The sequence below is a fragment of the Panthera onca genome, chromosome C1 (assembly GCF_046562875.1).
Source record: "Panthera onca isolate mPanOnc1 chromosome C1, mPanOnc1 haplotype 2, whole genome shotgun sequence".
NCBI lineage: Eukaryota > Metazoa > Chordata > Mammalia > Carnivora > Felidae > Panthera > Panthera onca.
This window is the reverse complement of record NC_138346.1, coordinates 34797961-34813786: the sequence shown is the minus strand read 5'-3', so window position 1 is coordinate 34813786 and position 15826 is coordinate 34797961. Positions and strand designations below refer to the sequence as shown.

The 15826-nt window shown below is 39.4% G+C and overlaps 1 protein-coding gene across 13 annotated transcripts in view; it reads left to right on the top strand.

Annotated features, from left to right (window-relative positions):
* CFLAR (CASP8 and FADD like apoptosis regulator) overlaps window positions 1-15826 on the top strand; it is a 92407-nt gene that overhangs the window by 51362 nt on the left and 25219 nt on the right. For 11 of the 13 annotated variants that reach the window (XR_009607246.3, XM_060622924.3, XM_060622933.3 and 8 more), the window contains 6 exons: window positions 1887-1992; window positions 3668-3803; window positions 4646-4731; window positions 9258-9315; window positions 12529-12578; window positions 13312-13390. Coding sequence is in view for 12 of the 13 variants with exons in the window: in XM_060622924.3 (XP_060478907.1) it covers window positions 1887-1992; window positions 3668-3803; window positions 4646-4731; window positions 9258-9315; window positions 12529-12578; window positions 13312-13390 (515 nt within the window). In the remaining variant the exon portion in view is untranslated. Of the gene's footprint in view, window positions 1-1886; window positions 1993-3667; window positions 3804-4645; window positions 4732-9257; window positions 9316-12528; window positions 12579-13311; window positions 13391-15826 lie in introns of those variants that run through there. The other 2 variants (XM_060622932.3, XM_060622935.2) reach the window with 2 other exon arrangements.

Here is a 15826-nt window from a genome sequence, read left to right as displayed (position 1 = left end):
AAAGGAAATAACAAGTCTGACAGTGATTTTCCTGACCTTTGTAGAACTCTGTGTTCCCTCCTGAGTCCCCACTGGTCTTTCCCCTGCTAAGGAGCTTATGAAGTGGACTCCCTTTCTGTGAGTTTCTTTGGGGTCCTTGCCCCTAGAGGCTTGGTAGGGCAGGGGTGCTGAATGAACATTTCATCAATTAAACAGCCATAGGCCCCCTCCAGTTCAGAGAGGGATGGTCACTGGAGTCCCCTTTAGTTGAGACCATCTGAGTTTTTCCTTCCTCCTGTTAACAAACTACTCTCTTGGAGACTGAGAGGAGCACACAAACCATAAGAAAGGCTGCATTTCTGCAGAAAGGAAGATAACTTGTGACCTTAAATTAATGGTTCCTTTTTCTTCAGACCACCAGCCTTTAAGTTATATCAATGGTGTATATTTGGAGAATATGTGTATTATTGAGAACTGTATTAAAGAGAGTTGAAAGCAGCTCTGCCCTTGAAAAGTGTCAGAGACCTGAGGTCTGGAGGCCTGTTTCAAGTCCCAGAAATACCAGTTATAGGCCACCTAGGCTGAGCCAGCCACTAACACCAGTTGGGACTTTGTTTTCTTACTTGTAAAGCTAAAAATAATAATACCTGATTTCCCAAGTTTGTTGGTGAAGATCAATTATGATAATTTAGTATGTGAAGTACTTTTAAAACTGTGAATCCCTCTACAATCGCAAGAGTTTATTATTGGGGTGCCTGAGTGGCTCAGTTGGTTAAGCATCCAACTCTTAGTCTTAGCTCAGGTCTTGATCTCAGGGTCATAAGTTCAAGCCCCATGATGGCTTCCATGCTGGGCATGGAGCCTACTTAAAAACAAACACACAAACAAGTGAAAGAGTTTATTTTTATTGTTGTTGTTCTTGATCATCTTCTACCTCTTCAACCATCATAAAATGTCAATATGTTCTTAAAACTTTTTCAGAGGTGCTGGGTTTCAGTGAATAAGTTGGGGCACTCTCTATTTCCTGTCTCCTTGCTAATGTGAATGTAGGTAGTTCCAGAGGGTGGAAAGGGTGGGTAGAGGGAGGGGATGCTAAATTCACTGATTCATCTGTTCAGTGGGCTTTTTATGGGGGGGCGGTCTATATATGCTAGGTGTATAGTAAGCATTAGAACAAAATGAAAGAAGCATCTTCTGTCCTCAAGAATTTGAGAGCCTAATTGGGAAAACAGCCCTCTAAAGCAGAGATGACAATGTCAAGGCAATAATGCCAACCACAGGGTGTCCTGAGAGCCCAGGTAAACTGTGATGGTGGCTCCAACTGGAGCAGAGGTGACTGAGTCAGGTGAGGCTTTGTAGACAAAAATATCTATGGTCATAATCCCCAGGATCTAGATGCCTTTTACCCTTTGAGTTTAGGAGTGGGCCACGATATCCCAGGTATAAGCTTGCTTTAGAAGCTTGTGATTCAAAGTGTAGGCCCTGGATCTGCAGCATCCTCATCACCTGGAGGCTTGTAAGATGGGGAAGACAGGATGACTTCAAATTCTATTTCTATCTTTCATCTTAGTCATATATGTTCTTCGCTTATTTCATCATAACATCTGGGGGAACTAGGGGATTCTTTAGGGAAGTTTTTATTCTCTGAGTTGTTTGTAGATCAGTTAGTTGGAAAGAGAGGTACTATCTCTTATTGAAAGTAGGAGAAAGGATGAATTTCCTTTTTGAATTCCCTTAAGATCTCTTCCTAGGGTGGTCTAGGCTTTCTGTTTTATGGGGGTGCACATCCAAATGGGGGCCTGAATTAGTCTTTTAAGCAATTATTGGCATAGCAGAAGCATAGGCTTTTGGTGTTTTCATTAGGATTAGTATCTGAATTTACTTAAAAAAATCTTGTTTGGTTGCAGGGTGTTGATGACAGAGATTGGTGAAGATTTGGACAAATCTGATGTGTCCTCATTAATTTTCCTCATGAGGGATCATATGGGCCGAAGCAAGGTAGCCAAGGATAAGGTGAGTATTCTTTTTCTTGGTTCATGTTTCCAAGGGCATATCAGAAGGAGAGGGTTGCTCTGTAGTGTGTGGGAAGAGGGAAGTGGGCACTTGAATATGGAGACCCAAGCTGGGAGTGAAGGTAGGAAGTGAGAAAAGTAAATCTTTTTACTTCAAATTCACTTTCATCTTGCTCTCCCATGGCCATCTATTTTCCCTCAACTAGCTTGAGATCAGTGTGGAGTCATTAGGCTGCATGTGGAGGTTGGGAGGGAGAAGGTACTTATGACTTGTGTATCCAGGGAATGGCAAAATTAGAGATTTGGGATTGGAAACTAGGTAGGAAACAAGATCTCAGGGATATTGGAATTGCTGGAAAAGTATTTAAATTGTCTGACCTTATGTGGTACTGCTGGCCTAAGGACGGGCCAGGAAAAACTCCGGTCTCTAGAATATGAAAATATGTTCTTAAAGGACCTGTCTTTAAGGACTCTGGTAAATTGTTGCTTGAGAATTTTCTCATGTTCCATAATAATTGTAGTTTTGTTTCTGAAATCTATAAATATAGGGTGACTGTATGCCCCCACCATCAAATGCGTCAAATGGGAAGGAAAAGGAAAAAATAGAACTTCTTTTTGGTATCCTCAAGTCAACTTATTGCCAATCACTTATATCAATTTCATGATGATTATTATTAAAAATAAATAAATATAGCACCTCAGTAACTAAATGTTAGAGGAAATAAAACCCAAAGCAATGCCTATTTCTGAAATATAGTTCTTTCATAATCTCTGTGGTCTAGGGCAAGTAAGTAGCAATATACCCTAACTTTTTAATTTTGCCTCATACTCCCAGAGTCAGAATGAGTTGGAATGTCTAGCAGTGATTAAGATATTTTAGAAATTTCTGGGGTGCCTGGGTGGCACAGTCAGTAAAGCGTCCGACTTTGGCTCAGGTCATGATCTCATGCTTGTGGGATCTCACTGGGTTCTGTGCTGACAGCTCAGAGCCTGGAGCCTGCTTCAGATTCTGTGTCTCCCTTTCTCTCTGCTCCTCCCCCACTAGCTCTCAGTCTGTCTCTCTAAAAAATAAATAAACATTGAAAAAATTTTACATATTTTAGGAACTTCAAAACTGCATCATGGGGATTTTTCTTTCCCCCAGCTATCTTCTCTCTTCCCTTTTTAGGAAAGCCATTAGAGTTTTTCAGTATAATACCAGAGTAGCCTTTTGGAACAGAATGAACTCAGGCAGATTTTATTTTTAGGCCTGCTCTCCCACAGTACTTTTTTGTTGTTGTTGTTTTTGTTAAGTAGGCTCCATGCCCAATGTGGAGCTTGATCCCATAACCCTGAGATCAAGAGTTGTGTGCTTTACTGACTGAGCCAGCCAGGTGCCTCATCTCACAGTACTTCTTGATGACGTAAAATGACTCACGTGTCCCCAACCTAGGTACAGGTTGTCCGCCAAAAGACTTACCACCACCTCTTTCTCTGTAAAATCCAGGAGTGTAATTTGCTTCTGGCCCTGGAGGGACTATGAAACAGAGAGGTCTGGTTTAAGATCACTGCAGATCATGGAATGGGTTCTTCTTCTCACATTTGCTTGCTGTTACAAATCACACAGCTTGGGGTTTGCATTTAGGGCTTAACAGTTCACCTTACTGAAATTTGTTTCTTCTTGGTGGCTCTCTTAGAGTTTCCTAGATCTTGTGATTGAATTGGAGAAGCTAAATCTGATTGCTCCAGATCGATTGGATTTATTAGAAAAATGCTTAAAGAACATCCACAGAATAGACCTGAAGACAAAAGTCCAGAAATACAAGCAGTCTGGTAAGTAGAATTTTGGCCTCTCAGTGGCCCAAGGAAAGTACCCTGGGCATACTAGGTTTGATTGGTAAAGATTCATTTGTTGGATGGGTGGAGGGAACAGAACCTGAGTGTCCACAGCCCCCACTAGCCTGTGGCTCGAGGTCACATCCCCTCTAACTTTCATATCTCAGATCTGCTGACTTTATCACCCACACCCATGATCACAGAGTCTCAGCTCTCTGCAAAATGCTGCTGAGAAGTTCCTAACATCCTGGCCTTCATGAAATAGTCTGCACCCCCATTTTCTGCATAGGTTGGCAGCACAGTGGACACTCAGAGCTTTTGAGGATATGCCAGGCCCTGCTGCACTGCTCCAATGTTTGGCCTGACCACTATCCAATTCTGGGTCTCATCCTGTCACTGGGATCCCATAACTGCCCTGCATGTGTCCTGAGTTTCCAAAACCCCATGGAAAAGGGTGCATTTGCCCCCTTCTTAAAGGTGACCAGTCTCACATTGGCCTTCTTCCTCATGCCACCCTCCCCCATTGTCTTTTAGATTCAGGCTCAGCATGGACTCTGTTGCTCTGTTAGCAGTCCACTGCCACCATAGAGTTACAGCCTAATGGGGATAGCTGAGACCCAATGATCTACAGGTCACCCCATGACCAACAAAAAAATCAAGGATGGGTGTAGCATTTTTAGCACATTCTTAATGATAGTGGGAGATATTTTGACCTTAGTAGGGTGGTTAGAAAGTTTAGGATATTTTGAAAGATGATTGACCCTGAACTGAGCCATTGTTGAATATGCATTTGATAGTAACTTATAAATCTTAACTCCATACCTCTCTCCTGCTTATAGCTCAAGGAGGTGAAACAAGTTATATAAGTGCACTCCAGGCATCTCTCCCAAATTTGAGTCTTAAGGATCCTTCATATAACTTAAGGGTGAGTCTGGAGCACATGTATGGAATTCCAGCATGAAACAGTTTCAGAACTTTGATAAAAATACAGACATTTGCACAGCATGGACTTCATTTAATATCTGAAAAAATGTGATAGTCATGTGCATTTGTTTTTGAAATATGTGTAACTTCTTATGGTCACAAAATTGGCATGTGTTCATTGAGATAATTTGGAAAATATAGAGAAATATAAAAGAAGAGCAATAAATCACTTCTATCCTACCATCTAAAGGTATGTTGGCAAATTTCCTTCTAGTCTTTTTTCTATGCATGTTTGTGTATCTACATATCCAATTGAACATTTTTTTTCATAGTTAATTTGTTCTTTAGAAAATTTAGGTGTTTTTGTTTTTGTTTTTGTTTTTGTTTTGAGAGAAAGAGTGCACATACATGGGGTAGGGGCAGAGAGAGAGGGAGACAGAAAATCCCAAGCAGGCTCCTTGCTGTCACTGCAGAGCTGGATGCAGGACTTGATCTCACAAACTGTGAGATCATGACCTGAGCCGAAATCAAGAATTGGACACTTCGCTGACTGAGCCACCCAGGCGTCCCTAGAAGATTTAGCTTTTTAAATATAAATAGATAGTGCATCCTCATGGACAAAAATTTCAAAATATACTAAAAGAATTTTTTAAAGTATGTTTTCTCTTACTCCACTTCCTTTCCCCAGAGGCAGCTGTTGTTAACCATTTTTTTCTATACACATTCAGAGACAGTCTATATACATACCATATCTCATTTTTGGTTTTTCCTTTCTGTGCAAATGGTAGAACACTATGCCCATTGAGCTGAGAATTCTTGGAAATTGTTCCATATGAATCATATGTGACAACCTCTATTTTGTCATTGCTTTTAATGGGTGCATATGGTTCTACTTTCTGGAACTTTAATATCTGAAAAAATGTGATAGTCATGTGGATTTGTTTTTGAAATATGTGTAACTTCTTATGGTCACAAAATTGGCATGTGTTCATTGAGATAATTTGGAAAATATAGAGAAATATAAAAGAAGAGCAATAAATCACTTCTATCCTACGATTAATCCTGGGTGTATTACAATGTGTATAGCCCTTTCTTGTGTGTATTTAGATTGTTTCCAGTCTTTTTTTTTAATACAGTGATTCAAAATAAATATACTTGTATTTACCTCTCTGTGCATTTGCTTGTTATTGGGCGTATTTAATGATTTCAACAAAAGTGTTTTTGTTATTGAGTGATATTATTGAGTAATTGAGTTGTGACCCTAAATATCACATAGTCACTTCTGGTTGTTGTTTTAGTAAATGGTGCAAGGTATTATCAGAATTCTTCTTGGCTAATTTTTTATCTTGAAGAGTTAATCCTAGTATATGTGGAATTTGTAGTCAGGCCTCAGGCCACAGTGCAATTTCATGATTAAATTATAAACACTTTAAAAGCATCTGAAGAAAACATTAACTACCCTGTAATATAGTTTCATGAAAAATGTGAGATGTGAGGATATCTCTGAGCAATAGAATTTCAGAGCTAAAATGGGTATTAAGGATTATACTGTTCACCCCCCCTCATTGAACAAATAAGGAAATTTAGGCCTAAAGTGCATTAAGTGATTGCCCACCTCTACCTATCACCAGAACTGGGCCCAGTCCATGTTCCTTCCTCTGTGACATGGCATATTTAATAAACTATATACCAGTCATGACATAGCTTAAATATATCTGTCACTTTTTTTCAAGAATAAAATATACTTTCTTTTGTCCTTCTGAATCTCTATGATACCAAATTATGAAACCAAATTGATTTAGGATTCACATCCAGGTTTTCTGAGTATTCTCTGCTATTGTATATCTAATATAAATTATACTGTCACTCTTAGTTAAAACCTTGCCATATTTTTACTATTGTCTTTCTATTTTGTTGATGAGAATAACTGTATTTAGTGTATATGTAAATAGACATTTGATTTTCTGTCATTTAATTTTCTGTATATCTGTGACCCTGATCATTCATTTAGTAAACAGACCCTGTGGCATATGGATTCAGCATATTTCTCATAAAATTAGGAGGTGAATACCTGGATGTTAACTCATACAAGAGTGCAAAGTGCTTTAAAAATCATAGTGACACTAAATGACACATGATACCAACATTTTATAGAATAAAAAAGTTGTGTCACTCTGCAATATGATGCTTTTTAAATCCAGCTTTGTTTTGATGTTGTATCTCCTTAATAGCTATGTAAATGTGAATGCACATCCATGTGGGGTTCCAAATTCTATGTAGTATTGTAGTATTATCAGCTTCTGGCTAAGTCTCTTATTATTAGTGATAAAAGCAACTTACATGTTTTTCTTTAATTTAGACACACAGACTTAGCTACAGACACAGCTTAATGAATAGTATACTTCTCTCTTTTGGCTAGGATAGCTTCAGAGGAGAACTGTCATTTGAAAGCTGAACCTATCAGATGGTTGGGAGTATGTGGTATATGTACCTTACAAAGGACCTGTCATCTGAGAAGAGAAAGGGTCGGTTCAATCTTTCATTCTCTGATTAATTTCATTCTAGCCCTCAGAATTGGTAGTTGATTTTTTTTTTTTTTTGGTAGCTGACTTTTAAGAACCAAGCCCATATGTGACTTCTGTGTAGCTAAGCATTATAGAAACACAGTAACTAGACATTTATTAAGCTCTTCCATAAGCTAGCACTGTGCTAAATGCTTGTGTACATTTAGTCTTCACAAAAATGTATAAGGTGGCTATTGCTATTATCCTCATTTGAAGATAAAGAAACAGACATAGAGGTAAAATAACTTGCTCAAGCTTACATAGCTAGTAAGTGACAGAATCAGGATTCATAGCCAGGTTTGTCTGGGCTAGAACTCCCACTATTTTTTTTTTTTTTTTTTTTTTTTTTTTTTTTGAGTATCGTTGCCACAAAATGTTACATTAGTTTCAGGTATACAGCATAGTGATTTGACAAGTTTATACATTATGTTATGTTGTTATGTTTACCACAAGTGTAGCTATCTTCTGTCACCATACAAGCTAATATCATTGATTATATTTCTTAGGCTGTGACTTATTCACTCCATAACTGGAAGCCGTCACCCATTTGGCCCATCCTCCCACCCCTCTCTCCTCTGGCAACCATCAGTTTGTCCTATTTATAGGTCTGATTCTGCTTTTTGTTTGTTTATTCATATTTTTAAAATTTTTTAATTTATTTTTATTTTAGAGAGAGAGTGTGAGCGGGGGAGAGGAGCAGAGGGAGAGAGAGAAAGAGACTCTTAAGCAGGCTCCACACTGAGTGCAGAGCCTGATGTGGGGCTTGATTCCATGATTCTGGGATCATGACCTGAGCTGAAATCAAGAGTTGGATGCTCAATTGACTGAGCCACCCAGGTGTCCCCATATATATATTTTTTAAGATTCCACATATGAGTGGTATTTGTCTTTCTCAGTCTGACTTACTCCACTTAGCATGATACCTTCTACGTCAATCCATGTTGTTACAAATGGCACAATCTCATCCTTTTTTGTGCCTGTGTAATATTCCATTTTATACATATACCGTATCTTTTTTATCCATATCTGTTCTTTATCAATACATACTTAGGTTGCTTCTATATCTTGGCTTTTTAAAATAATGCTGTAGTAAACATAGGGGTACATATATCTTTTTGAATTAATATTTTCGTATTCTTTGGGTAAATACCCAGTAGTGGAACTACCAGAATATGTAGTATTTCTATTTTTCATTTTTTGAGGAACCTCCTCCATACTGTTTTCCACAGTGGCTGAACAAATATACATTCCCACCAAGAGTGCATGAGGGTTCCTTTTTCTCCACATCCTCACCAGTACTTTAGAACTCTCATTCTTTCTTTCTTTCTTTTTTTTTTTTTAAGTTTTTAAAACTTATTTTTGACAGAGAGAGTGAGTGTGAGCTGGGGAGGGGCAGAGAGAGAGGGAGATACAGAATCTGAAGCAGGCTCCAGGCTCTGAGCTGTCAGCACAGAGCCCGACGCGGGGCTCGAGCTCACAAACTGTGAGATTCATGACCTGGGCTGAAGTTGGATGCTTAACCGACTGAGCCCCCCAGGCACCCCTAGAACTCTCATCCTTAACCATAACGTACATTGCCTCTGTGTTAAAAGATCAGGTAGAATGTCAATCTGATGTTCCAACAGCTTGTTCTAACTTGCAGCTATTATAGCAACTCTACAATACCGTAACATCTGACTTCATTGAGCTGTTTTGGAATATTCTAATAAGCTAATTTAGCATATTTACATGTTCATTGTATTTTTACTTTTTAAAAAGAAGAGTTGCCTTGTTCTTTGGCTATAGAAATGGGACTTACGGAGTTAACCGCTCTTGCTATTCTCCTTTAGATAATTTAACTGTGAATGTGATACTTTAATTTTTTTCCTGGGTAAGAATTCTCTTGAGATATTTAAAGAGGTGTGATATAAAGTGCCTCTGAAAAAACTAACAGGGGGTATGACCTTATTCTTTATATTTGAAGCTCCAGAATGGGAGAAGTAATGAACAAAGACTCAATGTGGGACAACCTGATACTCAGAGTAAGGCCAATTTTTCTTTCTTTCTTTTTTTGTAATGTTTATTCACTTTTGAGAGCGAGGGAGAGCGGGTATGTGAGCAGGGGAGGGTGAGAGAGAGACACACACAGAATCCGAAGCAGGCTCCAGGCTCTGAGCTGTCAGCACAGAGCCTGATGCTGGGCTGAAACCCCCAAGCCGTGAGATCATGACCTGAGCTGAAGTCGGATGCTTAACTGACTGAGCCACCCAGGTGCCCCTACATTCATTCTTTATAAATGCTTGATAATTCAAGTACAAATCATTGCATTTTTGGAGTTTCCCATTTCCTTTATCTACCTATTCTGATTAAGTTCTCAAAATAAATAGCAGTTAAGTTCTTAAAATGTAGTCATTGGCATTTCTAATTATGTAATGAATTAGCTTATTTGAACTTAAATACCTCTTACTCAGTTTCATCATCTTGGCGATGTTTTTAAGAAGTTTCAGGTTTTATACCTGAAATGGAACTATGATCAGGCTATGTGAAACATTAATCTAGCCATGATAATAAATTGAGTTAAATTGAATATCTAGCAGCAGGAAGAAGAAAGGTTACTAGGATCTTGTTTTATAGCTTATTTAATACATCTAGATACTCTACAGATGACATCTCTATACTCCTAAAAAGAAGGAAAAAATACAATTAAAAACTAGGCATTTCAACCCATACGATTTCTCTCTTCTCTCTTAAAACATCAGCACTTGATCCTATAACATCATTTAAAAAATGAATTTCTTTTGCTTGTCTTGAGTCCTCCTTCAAGTGAAGGCTGAGACTTGGTCTCACACTGCATTGTAGATGATTGTGTTTCAGAACTCAAGGAGGCAGGGGATTGATAGGCAGGTAAGGAGGGCTCAGTCTTCCCTGAGGGGCTTGGAGTTTGTCCTGGGTGCAGTGCTGAGAGCCGATGGAAGCCTTCTTTATGTGGCAGGCCCCTTGCCAAAATCTTAGACTCAGCCTACATGCTGTCTGCCTGCACCTAGAAACTGAGAAGGATTTCTCCCAGATTAGCCAGATGGCATAGCTCATGCCTGTCATTCCTCACCTAGTATTCTGCTCTCCAGCAAAAGCTATTGAGAAGTGAATTTATTCCTGAAGTGACAGCATGTTTCTCAAAACATTGACGAGGTGGTGAGAATTTGCATTTTGAAAGCTGTTTAAAAGGAAAATAGGAGAGCTGGCAGATTTGGATAGGAATGAAGAACAATCAGTCTTCTTTCCACAGCACACCCTGACGGCAGGTTTATCCTTCACTGTAGTTATACAGGAGAGATAAGTGAGGCACCTAACACCTCTGGTGATTCTTAGGAGAGCTAGGTACCTGCTTTCACCTGGATGCTTTATTTGCTAATAAAAGGAAAAGTCTTCATATTAATTTTGACTTCCAAATAGATTTCAATTGGATGATGATGATGATCACTGTAATTTATTAAGCTCTTATTAAATGCCTTAATCTGAGATAAGCATATTAAAATAAGTTATTTTGTGTTTTTTATTCTGTTAATCCATGATTGCTTAAATGCAAAATGATAAAGAGAAATTTCCTTTTAATCCCAAGTATCAGATAACCACTGTTAATATTTGATTTATATACCGCTGGACTGTTATTTTTAAGCATATCTATGTGTAAGCATATGCACACAAATACATATATTTAAGTATGTTGGATTAATAATATTCATGTTGTAAAATAATCCATTTCACTTACTATGTCTTATGTATCTTTTCATGTCAAATACAAAAATATCTTTCTTATCCTTTTTAACATGTATAGTATCCATTATATGTATCATGATTAATTTAGCCAGTTTCATTTTTAAGTATTTTTCTAGTTTGAGGCCATTATAAAATTTTTTTTTTACTGTTTATTTATTTTTGGAAGGAAGAGAGAGAGACAGAGTGTGAGTAGGAGAGGGGCAGAGAGAGAGGGAGACACAGAATCTGAAGCAGGCTCCAGGCTCTGAGCTGTCAGCACAAAGCCCAACACAGGGCTCGAACTCATGAACTGCAAGATCATGACCTGAGCTGAAGTCAGATGCTTAACCAACTAAGCCACCCAGGTGCCCCAGTTTGAGGTCATTATAAACAGTTATGCAGTACATATTTTTGCATACTTGCTCTATTATTTCCTTAGGATAAACTTCTAGAAGCAAAATGTTGTTTTAAAGGATATCACCAGTTGTTCTTTAAAAAGATTGTTTTCTTTTTAAGATTTTATTTTGTTTTAAGTATTCTCTACACCTGACGTGGGGCTTGAACTTACAACCCTGAGATCAAGAGTCACACACTCCACTGACTGAGCCAACCAGATGCCCCTTAAAACACTGTTTCAACTTACACACTTGAAAGGCCTCATTTCCCTCAAACCTTAAAAATACTGGCATTTTCTTTGCTTGTCTTTGACATTCTCATTTTTGCAACAATCTTCTAAGGTAGATGTTGGTTTGTTCACCTTAGGGATTTAAAACCAAAACAAAAGAGCCTGAGACTTCAGCAGTAAACTTGCCTAAGATCACAGAACTCATCAGTGATGGTGCTAGGGTTTGAGCTAGCCCTTTACGGCTTCAAAACTGGTGGTTTCTCCACCTCTCTGGGCTAATAAAGTCATTTTTACCTAATGATATTGACTTTAGGCTCATCTACATTTGCTAGCCTCACTGTCCTTATCTTGCAACTGCCATTTTATTTTATGATCTCTCAATATCACTGGACTAAGAAAACATGGCCATCTGTTGTACAAGTGGCTAATACAAGTACATTTTCCCTTCTCTGCAGTCTCTAAGGCTCTCCCCCTCTAGGCCTTATCCACCTTGTCCACATGGAAAAAAGCTATTGATATTGCTAGGTGGTGAGGTTATTGGATTCTCCCTATCAGTTTAAAAATTCATCAGTCACCTGGTCCTCACCTGGAGAAAGACAAGGGAGAGCCTTTTTTCCCCCTTTGCTATTTAAGCAGTTTTTCTATATAACCCCTGCCTGGCATGCAGACTTGTGTTTTCTTATCAGTTAGGTTCTTCAGTGTGAGGCTGAAACCTTGGGGCCAAGTAGAGCTGAGGAAAGAGGACACAGTAAGGGGAAGAAAATAGGGGAAGAGGACAGCTGAGATATAAAGAAACCCAGTCAGCATGGGAGTGTGCTTAGTTCTCCTTCAGCTTTGTAAATGGTTTCTCTCTCTCACCCCCCCACCCCCCCAGGAGAATCAGTGAAGACATCCATTCAGGAATCAGGAACATCTCTACCTCAGGTATGGAATAAATGATCTAATTTGGTATTGTATTGTTTGCACAGTATCTGTGGGGAACACTGGCTTCTTTAAAATATCTATTAAGAATTCTCTGTGACAAGAATAGGATGCTGACAGTGTGAGAGTGCCTTTTTCTTGAGAGATCTCCTAAGGGGGAACCTTGGATAGAGCAAAGAAGTTGTTGTGGAAGTGGATTGCGTTAGTGAACTTTGGAATGCAGGAAAATTCCAAAGTAGCACTTCTCTTCCCAGCTGAGTGATTGGTGAATATATAAGTAAGCAATGACACTGAACCTTGACTTGCTCTGGCTTTTTTTTTTTTTTTTAAAGGCTGAAACCTTTTCACCATAAGGAGGCAATAGAAAGCTTCCTTTTTTACTGGTTTGGAAAGATATCACTTGTGTAACCTTAGGTTACTGTGGAAACAGATCCATCCTTTCAGCTTTAAATTGTCTTTATCCTGTGGCTCTAAGACGTGTGTAAAGGGACTGTGATTTTCATTAAAATTAAATAAAAACTGAAACAGCTCGTCTTAAACATATTACCCAAATAGAGGAAAAATATGAAATTAATGGGAAATGTCAGCTGTGGTGACTTCAGGCTGTATCTATTGAATGGCTCACCTGGCAACAGGAAGTTTGAGGAAATCCAAAAGAAAATATGGTTTATGGGTGGGACCTATAGGAAGCAGAGCAATGTCTAGCGTTTTCAACAATTGCTGTTTTCCTTTCCAGCACATACAAGAGAGATATAGGATGCAGAGCAAGCCCCTGGGAATCTGCCTGATAATTGACTGCATTGGCAATGATACAGGTAGGTATGCATGCTGCAGATTAACTGATACCCCACAGTGAGGTCATGGCCCAGAAAAGCTGTATTCATCAGTGATCATCACAAGCTGTTATAACAAACCACTGCCAAAATCTGTGGTTTCACATAGCAAGGGAAACTTTCTCACTCATGGCACAGCCTAGTATGAATTGGGCTGGAGCCAGCTTTGTTCCATGTGTCATTCAGTGGCTTCATCATCTGAAGCCTTGGGGTTTTCCACAGGATCCTCTGTATCTGGCTGGTGGATTGTGGGAAATCAAATAGCTATGTTCTGGTTAAGGAGATTATAGGGAATGCATTATACTACTTTCTGGCCCTGCTGAAAACAGCTGACCAGTATCTAATTAATGCATGTTTAGGGATTGGGTCCTGCCTGTGCTTGTGAATTCCTTAGACCATGTTATCTATGGAATATCTTATCTTGTTCTCCACCCTGCTTTCAGCATCTGCTCTTTTGTAGTCTTAGGAGCACCTTGTTTTTTTGCATGCTTTCTATATGTTCTCACTGGCAGTAGCCGCTGACATATTGCACAATGTTTTCCCTATAATGTAGGCCCAATAAATACAGGAACTTGAGAGCAGCTCGGGGAAACTTCTCTTAGCCTCCCTTTCACCTGTCTTGACTTGTGGCGTCTTGAGTAATCCTTTCTGCCGTCCTTGGCTTTGCTGGACAAAACTGAAAGCTGAACCCACAATTGGTGACCCCGATGTGATGAGCTGAACCCACAACTGGGGACCCTGACATGATCCCACAGTGGATGAATGAAATTCATGGACGATCTCACAAGAGATTTTAGGGGCCAGTCCTGAGAAAGTGAAATGCATCATTTCCGTCCACATTCCATTGGTCAAATGCACTCATGTGGCCCCACTTAACTGCAGTGGATAAGGAACTCAGTCTGGCTGCATGCCAGGAGGAAACTGGAAGGAGACCTGGGGAGCACAGAGCATTGTCTCTGGCACAAAGGTGTAATTGGTGAAAGTTGGTGAGCTTCAGTCTGGCTTTTTCATGCTGGGTGCTGTGGCAGAGAGGAGGCTGGGGATCCAGAGTGGGGTTTAAAATGGAAGGCTTGCTGGCTTCAGTGTTAGCAGATACCCCATCATTTCATATAGATAGACTATGAAAGCTCTTCTGGGGGACACTAAAAATGTCATAATGTGTGTTCACTTAGAGGCAGTGTGTCACTTGATTCTGGCACCCGGTACTTTGGTTGTTGGCCTGAGTCTGTACTACTTGTGTGTTCCTTGTTGTTCAATCTGAATTGATTCTCTTGCTCAATTGTTGCTGGATGTCTTACTCAAACTGAATCAATCACTGGTGATGCATCAAAGAATGTAAGAAGAATCTCATTGCGAAACAATGTGCTTAATTATTTACCTCTTCCTTAGTTGATCATTACATTCCCACAGTTTTCCTGCTTTTCAAAATTCTTAGAATGAGTCAGATCTGTCTTTCAGGCTCACTTAAATGTTACCAGGGTGAGTTTTACAGAAAGAGACTCTAAGAGAAGGTCAAATAATCAAATATTAGGTTGAATTTCCCAGAATTTTAAGATACCATCTCATTTTCTCATGTTCTATTTTTGGTTTAATGTGAGAAATACCATCTCCTCAGCTATAGATGCGTGTCCTTTCCTTTTTAGCCACTAGTATCCATATAAGAATGAGAAAATATTTTCTCAATGAGTAACTTCCTGCTTTAAGAGTAATCATCTTCTACTTTCTATTATAGTCAGTTCTGTTTCATTCATTGGCAGAACGTGCCCAGCTGCACGATGTATGTTTGTTGTATGAAGATAATCATAAAGCTATCACCTGCTATGAATTTGTGGCTAAAACCCAGTGTATATTTGCTTCCCTTGCTGAGTTATGGGCCTCTTGTGGGCAGGGACTGAATGTATATTTATGTTTTCCTGCGTTATAGGAGCATGGTCAGAGTTGGGCCCTGGAATATGACTGCATGGGTTTGAATCATGGCTCTGCCATGTCCTAAATTATAACCTTGGGCAATTTTCCTAGACTCTCCATGCCTCAGTTTCCCTTCTATAAAATGGATTAATAACAGGACTTCTCTCTTGGGGAAGTTGGGAGAAGTGAGTGAGTTCATACTTGTCAAGAGCTTAGAGCAGTGCCTGGCACCCTGTGAGCATATACAAAATGCTAGCTAACCTTATTTTTTCATTTTGTTTGTTTCATTTTTGTTGCAAACCACTAAGCTAGAACTTTCTGTGGCTTTGTACATGGAGTCTAAGCCCAGACAAATGAGGAAACAGAGGACTGGGGGTCTGACACCTGCACTGGGGCTCAGGGACGAGTGGGGCAGGTTCCCATAGGCTGGGGCTAACTGGAATGGAGGGGAAATACCCAGGTGGGCAGTCCACTCCCACTAGTTATCAGTATGAATGGGCTTGACAGAGA